The sequence below is a fragment of the Triturus cristatus genome, chromosome 1_2 (assembly GCF_964204655.1).
Source record: "Triturus cristatus chromosome 1_2, aTriCri1.1, whole genome shotgun sequence".
Lineage (NCBI taxonomy): Eukaryota > Metazoa > Chordata > Amphibia > Caudata > Salamandridae > Triturus > Triturus cristatus.
This window is the reverse complement of record NC_140580.1, coordinates 217,215,637-217,228,368: the sequence shown is the minus strand read 5'-3', so window position 1 is coordinate 217,228,368 and position 12,732 is coordinate 217,215,637. Positions and strand designations below refer to the sequence as shown.

Below are 12,732 nucleotides of genomic sequence, written 5' to 3'. Positions count from 1 at the left end.
TGAAAATACTGAATCAGAGCACAGTTCTACTAGTGGGCAGCATCAGCCTTGAACATTTGTGTCTCCAGCAGGCTTCCTTCAAAGCACGCTAATTGATCCATTGGAAATAAACAACACCATGAAAAAAATCACATTTGTGTCTATTTTATAAAAAACGAATGAGAAATAAATCATGTGTGCAGTGCAACTTTTAAGTCAGATTCCTTTAACTGTTGGCCCAATCAAACTATAGGTCCAGTAAACATTATCTATAGCCTATTTGTTCTACCTTAACACACAAAAATGAACATAATTTTATTAAGAAATCTGCTCTAAAGTCTGCAGCAGATCATCGTTCTTGCAAGGCACGTTAGCGCACTATTCTTTATTTTATAGAAGACATTACCCTCAATGCACAGGTTCATGATGCCAAATCAGGCCAGTCTATCTCACTGGGTCATACTTACACTCCTACTCTAATCTTCATGAGGGCAAATCTCTGATGTTTACAATTTGACAAAAGAGGTTTTATCTCACTTCAGTAATCTGCAAAATGAAGGTGGGCTACATCATGAATATGTAAAAGTGATCCACAGATATGGACTGACTTTCAGACTTTGGTGGTATGTAATGTGTTCAAGGGTTGTGCCTGCCATGGCTACTGTCTGAGGTCCACATTGTCAGAGCAGTAGCTGCCTGAACATGTGAATCTTCATGCTTCGGGGAAGGGAGAGTTAGTGGTATGGCCCATGCAAACAGGTGGTGCCCAGAATTGCTATCTGAGAGGGTGTGGCACAGAGGCTAAAGATAATATTTATGTCACACATGATGTGGTCAGTGAGGTACTCCTTCATGGTCCATCCTGGCTGAATCCGCCCAGCTTGATGTACCAGCTAATGAGAAACAGCTTAGATGGGTTTGGACAAATCAGTGCTACACGTATTCCTAAGGACAGAAGGACGGGCTCTCTTCCTAGGAATATATGATTCTGGTAATGTACCGGTTGGACTGCTTCTTCCTGGCCTGGCAATTGATTTCAATATCTAAATAATAAAGACAGAAAAGCAATGGTTGGCTCTATATTAGTCTAACTTGCAAGTACAACGCACCACTGAACAAGTGCTTGTGCTCACCACAAGCAAACACCCGCACAAATTGAACCCGCCATCTTTTGAATGATGTCACAATAGAGCTCAACACCCCAATTGACATTGAAAAAACACAGTGGTTCTGCAACAATTTTCAAAGTGGGCGTGCTGCCTTCACATCACTGAAGTCATAAGGATTGTGAAAAATCCTAGCGTCAATCAAAGAGCAAGTGTAGTAAATGAGCCATGTCCATTCAGCAAAGGAGTGGTAAGGGTATGGTATGTAGCCGATGGTGCAGTTTGGAGCATGCTATCTCAAATATATTACTAAAACTTTCCCCTTACTTTATTAATTAATTAATAAAACTGTTTCAACATTTTCAAAATTCAGAAAAAAACTGAAGCTATGATAAATAATCAATTTAATACATATCAATACAATAAGAGGAGTACAATAAAATGGAAATATGAAGTATGCAAATGTCGGAATGGGTTATGGAAGATAGACTCTAAGTGCCTTTGCCATCAGGGGAAATAATGAATAGCTCAGATAGGACAGCGATTCCACCTGCCCTGATAGCTCCTAATGTAACGAAGTGTTAAAATGAAGCCTTATTAGATAATCAGTAAAATACATATAAATGCCATGGAGGAATAAAAAACAGAAATATAGAGTGTGCAAATATCGCAATGTGCCAAGGAGAATAGACTCTTAACGCCTCTGCCATCCGAGTATGTAGCAAATATCTTCAACAAGACAGTAAATCCACCCAGCTCCCAGTGTTACACTCCAGGCGGGTGACATACTGCTGGGCTAGTGCATCAAGAACCTTGGCCATTAGCCTGCTGTTTGACCCTTGAAAATAATTCTGTATGTCCTCAAAGCAGGTCCTCATGTTCAGGTCCCAAAAAAATTCTTCTTCTCACAAATAAAAGCTGGGCATGCACAAAGAACATACACAAATGATTCCTTAGAATAAGGACAGAAAAAGCATCCTGCCTTTGTTCTACCATATTTCCTTTTTTTAACAATTTCACCAATGTTAAAAAGGCCAAAGCAGAGTCTTAAAAATGTAAGATCAATTTTTCTGGATGGTGACAGCATTCAATGCCATTGGGGTGCAAGTTCCATACAGGTGGTAACAGAAAACTGATTATTCAGTTTTGCTTGTAGATTCTGTAGGGCAACCAATCTGTATCTTGTTATAACCACTCTAATTGAGAATCAATTTAAAGTTTTCAATAGTAATGTCAAGGGTTCATGGCTTGATCATCTGTCAGTCGCCAAGAGTTGTCTAAACAGCCAAGGCTTAAGGGTTAGATTATAAAATGAAATTTCAAGACCGAAATTATAGTTAACGGTTGTTGTCTACTTTGATGAGCCTAAACCAAAATGTATTAAAACAGCGATTTGGGCCAATGACTGCTCTGTAAGACCAAACTCCAGACGAAGTTGAGCTTCTCTAGCTGAGTTTGGTAAATAAAGATTGATTTCTACAGCTTCGGCAGTGCCCAGTTAAGCCGTTGACCAAATTTGCCGGGAAAAGCTTCAAGCCCATATGAGAGCACCAGTAGATAATTGGCATTCAAGACTAAAACATGGCACTAAGGAAGGGCCCATGGGATAGTTTGATGATTTTTGTAATGAAAATCTGATACCTGCTTTCTTTGCAATGAGGGACCCCATATGCTTCTTAGATTTCCCCTAGGTTGGAAAATCACCCAAATGTACTTATTTGAACATGCACAACCCATTATAAGGGTGCCTCTTCCGCATTGTCCTGGATTTATTTAGACTCCTTGAAAGGTAATGATTTTAGTTTTTTCTTAATTTATGAATACACTGCTATTTCTGCAATATCACCCCAAATAAATTTATGAGTGTTGGAGACCTGTGGAAGAATGGTTCATTAAGACGATGTCGGTATATTGTGAATATGCAGGGAGTGTTTATTTAATTTAGGTGGACTGCTCTACAGTTTGTTATTGATTCCTCCATATCAGCGACAAACAGATAAAACAAAGAAGGTGCCAATACATACGCCGTTTCAGGCCTTTGTTGATAAAAACCTTCTTAGACAAGGTACTGTCTACTGACAGCTTTACTTAGACCCAATTGTTGGCATATAAGGCTATTATAGCACTGAGTGTGTTATCTGCAAGTCGCCATTTGCTAAACTTGTCCCAGAGCAGATTTCTGTCAATGCTGTCAAATGCTTTTTTTTAATCAATAAAGAATGCATGAAGAGATCTGTTAATTGCCGAATTGTGTACAAGCAGCGCAAGAGCAACAATATTGTTGATGGTGATGCTGTATCTTTTGCACGCAGTTTGGAACCAGTATTGAGTTGCACTTCTCTGCCCTCCCACTCGCATCTTCAAGGATAAGAGAGGGGGAATATTGTATCTCAACTTCCAGGAGGGCTCTAAGCCTGTAATTCGATGGGTCATCTATCTTCCCCTTATTATGTGCTGGGTAAATATAGGAGTCCCGCCATGATGGAGGAATCGGACGAGTGAAGTGGCAGTTGCCAAAGATGTAAAATGCCAATTAAGCCCAAAGTCAGGGTTTATCTTAAAAATAATTGCTGATATGCTATTTGGTCCTGAGGCCCAGTCGCATCGACATTTCAGAATTGTCTTTTGCAAGTTCTCCAGCTGGCAGATTTCGTAGTTAGCGTCAATGGTGAGTTTCCTGCAGATTGTTTCATTTTAAGGATCTTATTGGTTACTGTCTCAGTCCCAAGATGCCTAACATAAAGAACGTTTTGGGTGCAGTGGAAATCAGCAATATTTTTTTTTTGCCTCCTTTTTTGTGTATAGGGCAGTTATAAACATTATCCCAAACCATGGCGTTATGATTATTTAATGGGCGCAGTCAACTGGGAGAACAATTTGTGGATCCATCTCCAGAATGTGTTCGAATCTTTAGAGGAGCAAGCCATATGTAGTAAGGCTCAGATCCTTTCATTTTCAGACTACTATAACAATTTCCTATAAAGATTATGTTGATTTATCATCTCCATAATTTATTCTGCACAGTGATTCAATTTTCTCAGTGTTCTGCACAGACTATGGAGTTTTCATTTCTCTGTTCAGAGAATTAGCATGAACCAGGAATTTACACTGGTGGATTGGAGAAAATAATTGCGCTTCTTCATGACATTATCCATCGACAATTGATTTTCGTTGGCCAGTAGTTCACACTGTTGTCTGATTCCACCTTCCCTAACTATATAGGAGAAAAGAGGAGTACCAATAGGAATTATTTTACATGATTTAAGAGATGCAAGGAAATTATTGTGCACTCAAAAACTGGGGTACATTTTGCGGTCACATGAGTGAAGGTTGCTGGGTTGTCCGATTTAATTCTGCTGTTTACCGCTCCTAAACCCACAGAATGTTAAACTTCGACTACCAAGAGGATCCGATCTTTAAGGAATGTGAAATGAGGTTCGAACTTCCCGGATTTGGTCTTGCTCTCTCATTGTTGCAGTGTCATAATTACAATGAATCTGGTTGAGATTGAAGTCACCGGAAATTATAAAATCCTGCACCCGGATGTTCAGTGCATAATTCCAGTATGTATAACTCAAAATGTTCAACCGCGATGCGAAGGGATTTAAAGCCTGGTTTTAATAAATGTTTTAGTATTATTAATTTTTGCAACTTCATGTTTGGTATTGGTAATTTGAATGCCAAAATCGATGGGTTTCCGACATTTAGATTTTTGGTTACCATGGTAAGGGTATTTTAAAACAAAATTGGCATACCACCTGGAGCCATACTTTTCTCTCATATTTTTAAAGCCAGGCTAAGATGGACTTCATAGTCTTGCAGTTGGATTGCTTCTGTTTTTAACCTTTCTTGGAGGCATAAAATATCATCGTTATTTAAGTAATTTTTCGCCACCATATTGCTATTGAGTTGCTTCTGTCCTGATACATTCCATGATCCTAACATAATCTCATTCATTTGAAAGCTGCCAGATTTCCTGCATTTATCTATCCAAATGTGGTTAGGAATGGTGATTGGGAAGCCTGTTGATTGTATGTAGGCAGCTGTTTATTGTTGGATAAAATTACGGGTAGCCATGGCGTTAGCCTCTTGACAAAAGGGTAAGGGGTATGTGTACTTTCCCGGATTGCTGTTCAGAGGGGTTGAATATCCTGTGCATTGGGCCCTTTTGAGTTGGTTGCTGAGGTTCCTGAATCATAGAAGAACTCAGCTTTACCGAGTTGACGTTTATCCTAATCGGGTGGTTGTACTGTTAGGGCGAGTTTTGAAAAGTGGAGGGTAGTGTTCAGGTTTAGGAGGGAGATATGTATCCACCAATTATCATAATATTGTTTTAGGAATAAAACAGCTTCAAGTTTATTTTTGACATAATACCAGCCTTTTTGTTTTATTAATTTTCCCTTGAATGCGAGGAGAAGAATGTGAGCTAACATTTGATTGATATGAAAAAGCTGAGTTATGTGGGAGTGCTTTTAGCAGTTTAAAAATGTGGCTGCGATTGATGCAATCTTGTGTTCCTTGTGACACATAAAGAGGCGTTTATAGAATAACCAAGCCTTGATCTGAGCTATTACTTTTAAATGGCTGAACTTCATGCAGGAGAGGTCCTGAGGGCAGTGCACCTAATATATTAATTAGACCTTAATCACCTACTCTCTCAGTGGTGTTTGATGGAAGTGCCTCACCGCTGTCATTGACAAGGGCAAGCCTTTGTTCTGAAGATTGGGCTAATTGATGTGACTTTTTTTCTGTTGGTTAGACATGGAGGAAGTTAAAGGTTTGTTGCTATTGCCGGTGTGGTGTAAATCAAAATTATTTTCTGTCCCAGGTGGTTTCTCCTGAACTACTTTTCTTTCACTCCAGCACTCCAGCACTCCTGCAGCTGTGTCCGTTGAGCAAATATGTGCTGCTACCAATGCATTCTCAAAGGCATTATTATGCATCAATCCAGGTGAACACATGCCCTACTTCTTGAAAGCAACAGTGAATATCAGAAATTCAAGAATGTGTGTGATGAACTGTCAGTCACACCGGAAGGGATTATCTTGCAAGGGTCAAGAATTGTTATTCCTGAAAGTCTACAACAGCAAGTCAATTAAGTGGCACATGAGGGACTTCTAGAATTGTTGCCACAAATCGAGCCCTCTGTGGCTATGTTTGGCTCCTTCATTTGATGAGCGAGTTGAGAGAGCACCAGGCTTGTCATTCGTGTATCAGTTTATCTTCCAAAACAACATAGCATCCGTTGAACATGTTGGATCTTCCAAAACAGGTCTGGGAGAAAATTGCAGTTGATTTCTTTGGACCCCTTGAAAGTATCCATTACCTCATTGTAATCATAGATGAATCAACCCAGTTTCCTCTAGTTGAAGACCTTTCAGTAATCACTTATGATCGAGTAGTTGAAGATTAGGAGGCATATTTGCAACCTGGGGTGGTCTGTCCATTCTGAAATCTGACCACTACCCTTCATTGAATAGTCAGGAATTCAAAGACTTTCTTACTCATTTGAATATCAGGCATCAGAAAAGCACATCTCTATGGCCACTTGGTAATGGCGCAGTTGAACGTATTATGAGCTTTCTTAAAAAGGTTGTTCAGTGCACTGCGCTAGAGGGACATGAGCTCGTCAGTTCCTCATTCTGCCCATCAGTGCAGTTCAGTATCTAAAAATAACAATACATAAAAACTTAGTAGAGAGAGCATGATAAAAATTATGATTGAACAATCCTAGTTAGCAGCACATCAAAGCTAACATTCTCCTAAAAAAAGAGATTAATTAATACCACAGGTTGATGGGTTACACACTAAAAACTTCAGTAAAGGTCCGCCAGGTAGACTTACTTACTTTTTCATAATGTGATTAGCAAGATCAAATATCCTATTTACCAACATGTTCCCAAGCATATATATAACCGAAGATATCTAAAATTCATTATGGATAATGCAAACATCACACTTGAAAAAAAAAAACTGGTACAAGATACCTTATAAAACATTGAAATTATGACAATTTCCCCCTCAAGATTCCCTTTTATTATCTCCATAAAGAGCTGAGTTATGAGATTATATAAATCAGATAAACTCTTTGTGTTTCTGAGGCTTCTTGGTTAAACACAGTTTCCTCCTTCTTAAATAGGCCCAAAGGAATAGAGCTACAGGGAAACAGACAAATAAGTCATTGACTCATGACAAGTAAGGGACACATGGTGACTTCCACCATCCTGGAAAGTCCATTACAAGGGATTCCTCACATTTCAAGCATCTGCCCGGGAGTCTGTCGGCTCCAGACATCCGGAGTGAGCGTTTGTCATCAGAGGGCCAGGAGAGACCCAGGATTGCATCAGGGTCTAGATCACCAGTGCTTGTTGCGGTTGTTTCTCCTGTGTTTCCTCAGCCTCAAACTACGAGATCTGGAAAAGTGGTTGAAGTGCCTCAATGACAAATTGAGGGACTATGATGTGTGTGTGTGTGCGTGTGTGTGTGTGTGTGTGTGTGTGTGCGTGCGTGTGTGTGTGTGTGTGTGTGTGTGTGTGTATATAGATTCACTGAAAAAACCATAGGTTTCGGGGGCGTTACAGTTAGCTGGACATTTCACTCGTACAAAGCCATTGAAATTCCCCTGTTATAGTTAGTTCAGCTAACTATAACTCGCGCGCCCGTAATGCACTGCTGATGACGTCACATATTACATCACTCATGACATGGTCAGTGACATCACTCATGACATCACTGATGACATCATCCAGTGAATGCGTGTTTTTCTGAAAATTAAATATGTTTTATATATGTATATCTCAAGGTCGATGGAAGAATAAATGGGTATATAAGTGTGCCCCAAACCCTGTCCCTCAACCCTGTCCCTGAACCTGACCCTGCCAAGTCCTAACCCAGCCCTAAAAACGGACCCACCTTCCCCTAAGCCCTGAAAACTGCCTGACTTTCCATTCCCCTCGCCTGCCCTGAAACCTAATATCCTAACCCACCCCCAGCCCTAAGAACTACTCAACCCCCAGCCCTGAAAACTACCCCTGACCCCAGCCCTAAAAACTTGCCCCATTCCCAGTCCTGAAAACTAGCCCCACCCCTGAAAACTAGCCCCAAACCCCCGGGACCCTGAGAACTGCCCCCAAACCCTCCCAGCCCTGAAAACTACCCCCCAGCCCAGACAACTACCCCTGACCCATCCCACAGCCTGAAAAACTACTCCGACCCAAGCCCCAGCCCACAAAACTTCAACTGACCCACCCCCATCCCAGTAAACTACCCTGACCCCCCAGCCTACAAAACTACCCCAACCCACCCCAACCCACAAAACTACCCCTGGCCCAGAAAACTACCCCTGACCCACCCCAGCCCACAACTACCCGACCCACCCTCAAGCCCACCCTCCAGCCCACAAAACAATCCAGAATCACCCCCTGCCCACAAAACATTCCTGACTCACCCCAGCCCAGCCCCACTTACCTCACTGCCGATCTCCCCCTGCTTCCTGCTTTGGTCCAATGCAGCCCGCAGGCCAAAAAAGATTCCCAACCCACCCAGAGCCCACAAAACAACCCCGACCCCCACCCCAGCCCGGCTGGGCTGGGGTGGTTCATAACATTGGATATTTTCATGTTTATTACTAAATTTTGTATATGATGTAAATTTTCCTAAAAAATGTGTTTTGCATCAGATTAATGTATGAGTTCATTTGCTCATTTTGTCATGTTGCAAGCTGTTGTCAATATTTTTTTCACAGTGTAAGTCCATTTTTGTCTTTAAGTGTATGTTAATGTGAATTGTATATACGTGTAAGTTCATGTGTGAATTTGATAAGTCTGTGTTTCTTTTTCAGTCCAAAAAATTGTTTTGATCAATTTTTAAATTAATAAGAAACAGGAATGTTCGAATAATAATTCCATTCGGAGAGATAAAAGAGTTGACTGTTCGTTACTCCATGAGTAGTACAGAGCCGGGTTCATTGTTTTGTGTTCCGAGTTAAGGGGATGATGACATGAATCACATAGTTGAGGTGACTCACATAGTGCATCGGAACAAAGGTGAAGGGCATTTAAACATTACTGATGGTCAAAAGAGTCTGTTTCCCAATGTAGAAATGTGCATCATTATACAGCTCTTAAGGAACACGGATTTAATTGACACAAGTATAATTCTCCCTCTATTTCAGATAATGCCAGTTTCCTGCTGTGACAGACTTAAATGTTTAATACAGAGCATTTTAAGTTCAGCATTTTCATGGACGAAGATGCTATTAAAGAAAAGCCTGGATATGTCAAGTTATGTGAATTTGAAGCTACAAAGAGATGACGTTTCGAAAATCTGACCACCGGCTCTTAAATGCTAAAAAGGGAGTTGGAGAAATGAATTGTTTTAATACACACTTGTGCTTCCTGATGTCACTGATGCCACTCTTCCGATTTCCAAGTCTTTCTGCTGGATTGATCCTGGAACACAAGAAAAAAATAATAATGAAGGACCATTTATTTTCCTCTTGTCATCATAAACCTGCAGAACTAGTCTTGTCCTTTGTTCATTTATATATTTATGGTTTTGCACAGTAGGCACTAGGCTGAGGAGAGTTGTAACAAGTGAAATGCTATGCACATAGGAGGAGAATGAAATCCCTATGAAAACATATTTACGTTTATCATGCAGTCCTAACAAGCATACACAAGAGAAAGTAGGGCAACGGCAGACCACCCAACTGCACCTCACACATAGTACGAAATAGTACACCACGGTGCCCTCCTCTTCCAATACCAGCCGTTGTGTGTTATTACTGCAGAGGCAGACAAAGTCTTGACAGAACAACAAATGGAATGGTGCACCCGTAACTGAATCAATCACTAAGTCAATGGATCCATTAGAAAATAGTTCTTGCTTTATTCAAATTCAATGATCAAAGTCGTAAAATCCAATCAATAAAAGCATCCAGACAACACGTTTTGTTGAACTTCGTCAGGGCTCGTATTTGTATGTTGTTGAATATCGTTTTTGATAGGGACGAAGCGTGGCGTTTTTCAATTGCTAAATTGATTCAGGTATTGAATTAGGGGAATTATAATGATCTCCAATGAAAATTTTTAGTAACTTCGACATACATCTACAACAGTGAATAACAACTATTGAAAATAACTGATGGGCTAATACAAATCAAAAATGATATTCAACAACAAAAACATACAAATACAAGCCCTGACGAAGTTCAAGATTGCTTGAATGAATCGCGTTGCCTGGATGCTTTTATTGATTGGATTTTTTTACTTTGACCATTGAATTTAAATAAAGCAGGAACTATTTTCAAATGGATCTAAGGACTTATTGATTGATTCAGTTACAGGTGCACCATTCCACTTGTTCAGTTCTAACAAGCAAATTCAATTCAGGAATTGATACATTTGTAGCACAGTTGCTGTACCGAACATCACAATTTTTTAACTGACACTGAGGTCCAGATTTATCAATTGTTAACACAACGCAACGCAGCAAGAGAATTTGCTGCGCTGGGTGAAAGGGGGAGGGCAGGAATACGACATATTTAGCAATACATGATGCATTCCTGCTCTCTGCCTGCGCTGGCGCACAATCTGCTGTCTAGTACCAACACAGGCACCTTTGCGCCATGGTGAAAGAGTGCCTGCGTTGCAGGCACAAATGTTTTTGTGCAGGAAAAGAAACCTTCCTGCCCCAAAATATTCCTCTTGGGCTTTTTCCTCTTCCTAAGTGTGCTGTCCTCTTCCTAAGTGTGCTGCAGAATGCAACACACATAGAAAGAGGACAAAACGAGGCAAAATAAAGATATTTCTCCTCTTTGCGCCTCCCCTGGGAAGGCATAGAATTTTTACGCATTCCCCAGTTTACCATTGTTGGTAAATCTGGGAATGCGGCATAATTATGGTTTGATGTATGGGAACACCCACACTCCCCACATGGAACGTCTTCCCAATGTAGAGTAGCAAGAGGCAGTGGCTTACGCTGCCTTGTGTTACTCCAGATTTACTAAGCACTGCTGGGCTACACAAGGTTGTTTGCGTTGGTTTGAAAATCTGATTTAGGGATTGCGTTGCCCTTGCAACACCCTGCGTGACACAAGGATACCATAATCTCATAATAAATCTGGCCCTAATTCTCCCTGAAGTTCTGCTCACTGCATGCACACTTAGGCTTGATTTATTATTCTCAGCTCCCAAAATAGTCTCTGTGCTAAAATTCATGGACACATTCTTTGGCGCAAATAAAGACCATAACGAAGGATTTACAGAAACCTGTTCTTTTATTATTATTATTCTCTTTGCAAATCCTACTGAGAGGGCTTGGAATATAGGAATGGAGTAGTGCAATGACAGCTACCTTCACTCCTGGTTCCCAAATACCAAAAGGCAATTTGTAAGAAATCGTCTAGCCCAGTGTTTCCCAAACTGTGGTTCGGGGACCCCCAGGGGTCCCTGACACTTTCCCAGGGGGTCCGCAGGCAGCAGTTTAGAAAGCACTGCACTTGTATAATTAGCAGTTTTCCAGCAACAATAAAAGTGTCAAGATAACACAGTGATTAATGTACCTGCTGGAGAGAGATTAGAGTTTTGTCCTGTGGCAGCTTTGAGTTACCTAATGTAGCAGAGAGGGTTAATATGCCTACTGCAAAGAACGTGTACCATGCATTTTAAATAACAGTATTTTATGTGCCTTGGCGAGTGGGTTACTGCTTTTGTCACAAAGATTATTTTGTTACTGTGCAGTACATAAGTGACAACCGTAATCTAGCACAGTGACCTATAAACTGTCATCAAAGAGCTGCTTGCAAACTGCATGGTACAAGTTAGTAACATATGTTTTTTCCCAGGCTTTCATTATCCCGATGCTGCTAAAAAGGTTTATCAGGGTGGAAATACATTTTTATTGTTAAAGTCAATGCTAACCACTGTCTTATGTTCTGAATCCCGAGTTTTTTGTGCTTCTCCAGACCAAGCACTCTTTAAAAATGCCTACCAGTATAAATGACATGTGAATCCTACACCTTGTAGTCCCCTTTGCCTTATGTAACATTTTCTATACACTGATTTACACTTATGATTAATTGTCTCCATATGTGTGTGATGTAAAGTGATAAACGTGTTGTAGACTGCACCATTGTTTCCTAAATTTCTTTGGGGGTATAGCCTCCCAAAGCCCCCTCTGTAGTGGTCAGGCACACTCAATGCACTTGGTGTGCACCGTATGGGGACTGGTCTGAAAACATTTGCCAGGGCTGCTTTGGGTTTCCAGTCTGGCCCTGGCAGGAGTAGGAACCTCGTACTGCGAAATAAAATCAACCATTTAAAAGTTAGTCACAGAGATGCAGCACCAACCTTCCCATTAAAATTTTAGTTTTTTGCAAATTCTTTCAATATAAAATACTAAGGGGAATATTTATAAAAGAAGTGGTGGAGCGTGCCATTAGCCTCTGTGGCTTAACGACATGCGCCGTCTCTTCAGAAACACTGGGCTGCACCATATTTACAAGAATATAGTGCAGCCCTACATTTCGCCCTGTGCTGGTGCTACGCTTAGCAGTGTAGTGCCAATGCAGGCACCCGTGCAACACAGTGCAGGGGTGTCTGCGTGCTGGAGAAGATTGTTTATGTAAAGGAAGGTCCCCCCTTCC

At 40.8% G+C, this 12,732-nt stretch overlaps 1 protein-coding gene across 2 annotated transcripts in view; it reads right to left on the bottom strand.

The window, feature by feature from the left end:
* Positions 1 to 12,732, bottom strand: part of LOC146867068 (cGMP-dependent protein kinase 2-like) — a 1,824,148-nt gene that overhangs the window by 98,628 nt on the left and 1,712,788 nt on the right. For both annotated transcript variants that reach the window (XM_085603485.1, XM_085603486.1), the window contains one exon: positions 9,473 to 9,535. In XM_085603485.1, the coding sequence (XP_085459611.1) occupies positions 9,473 to 9,535 (63 nt within the window). The remainder of the gene's footprint in view (positions 1 to 9,472; positions 9,536 to 12,732) is intronic.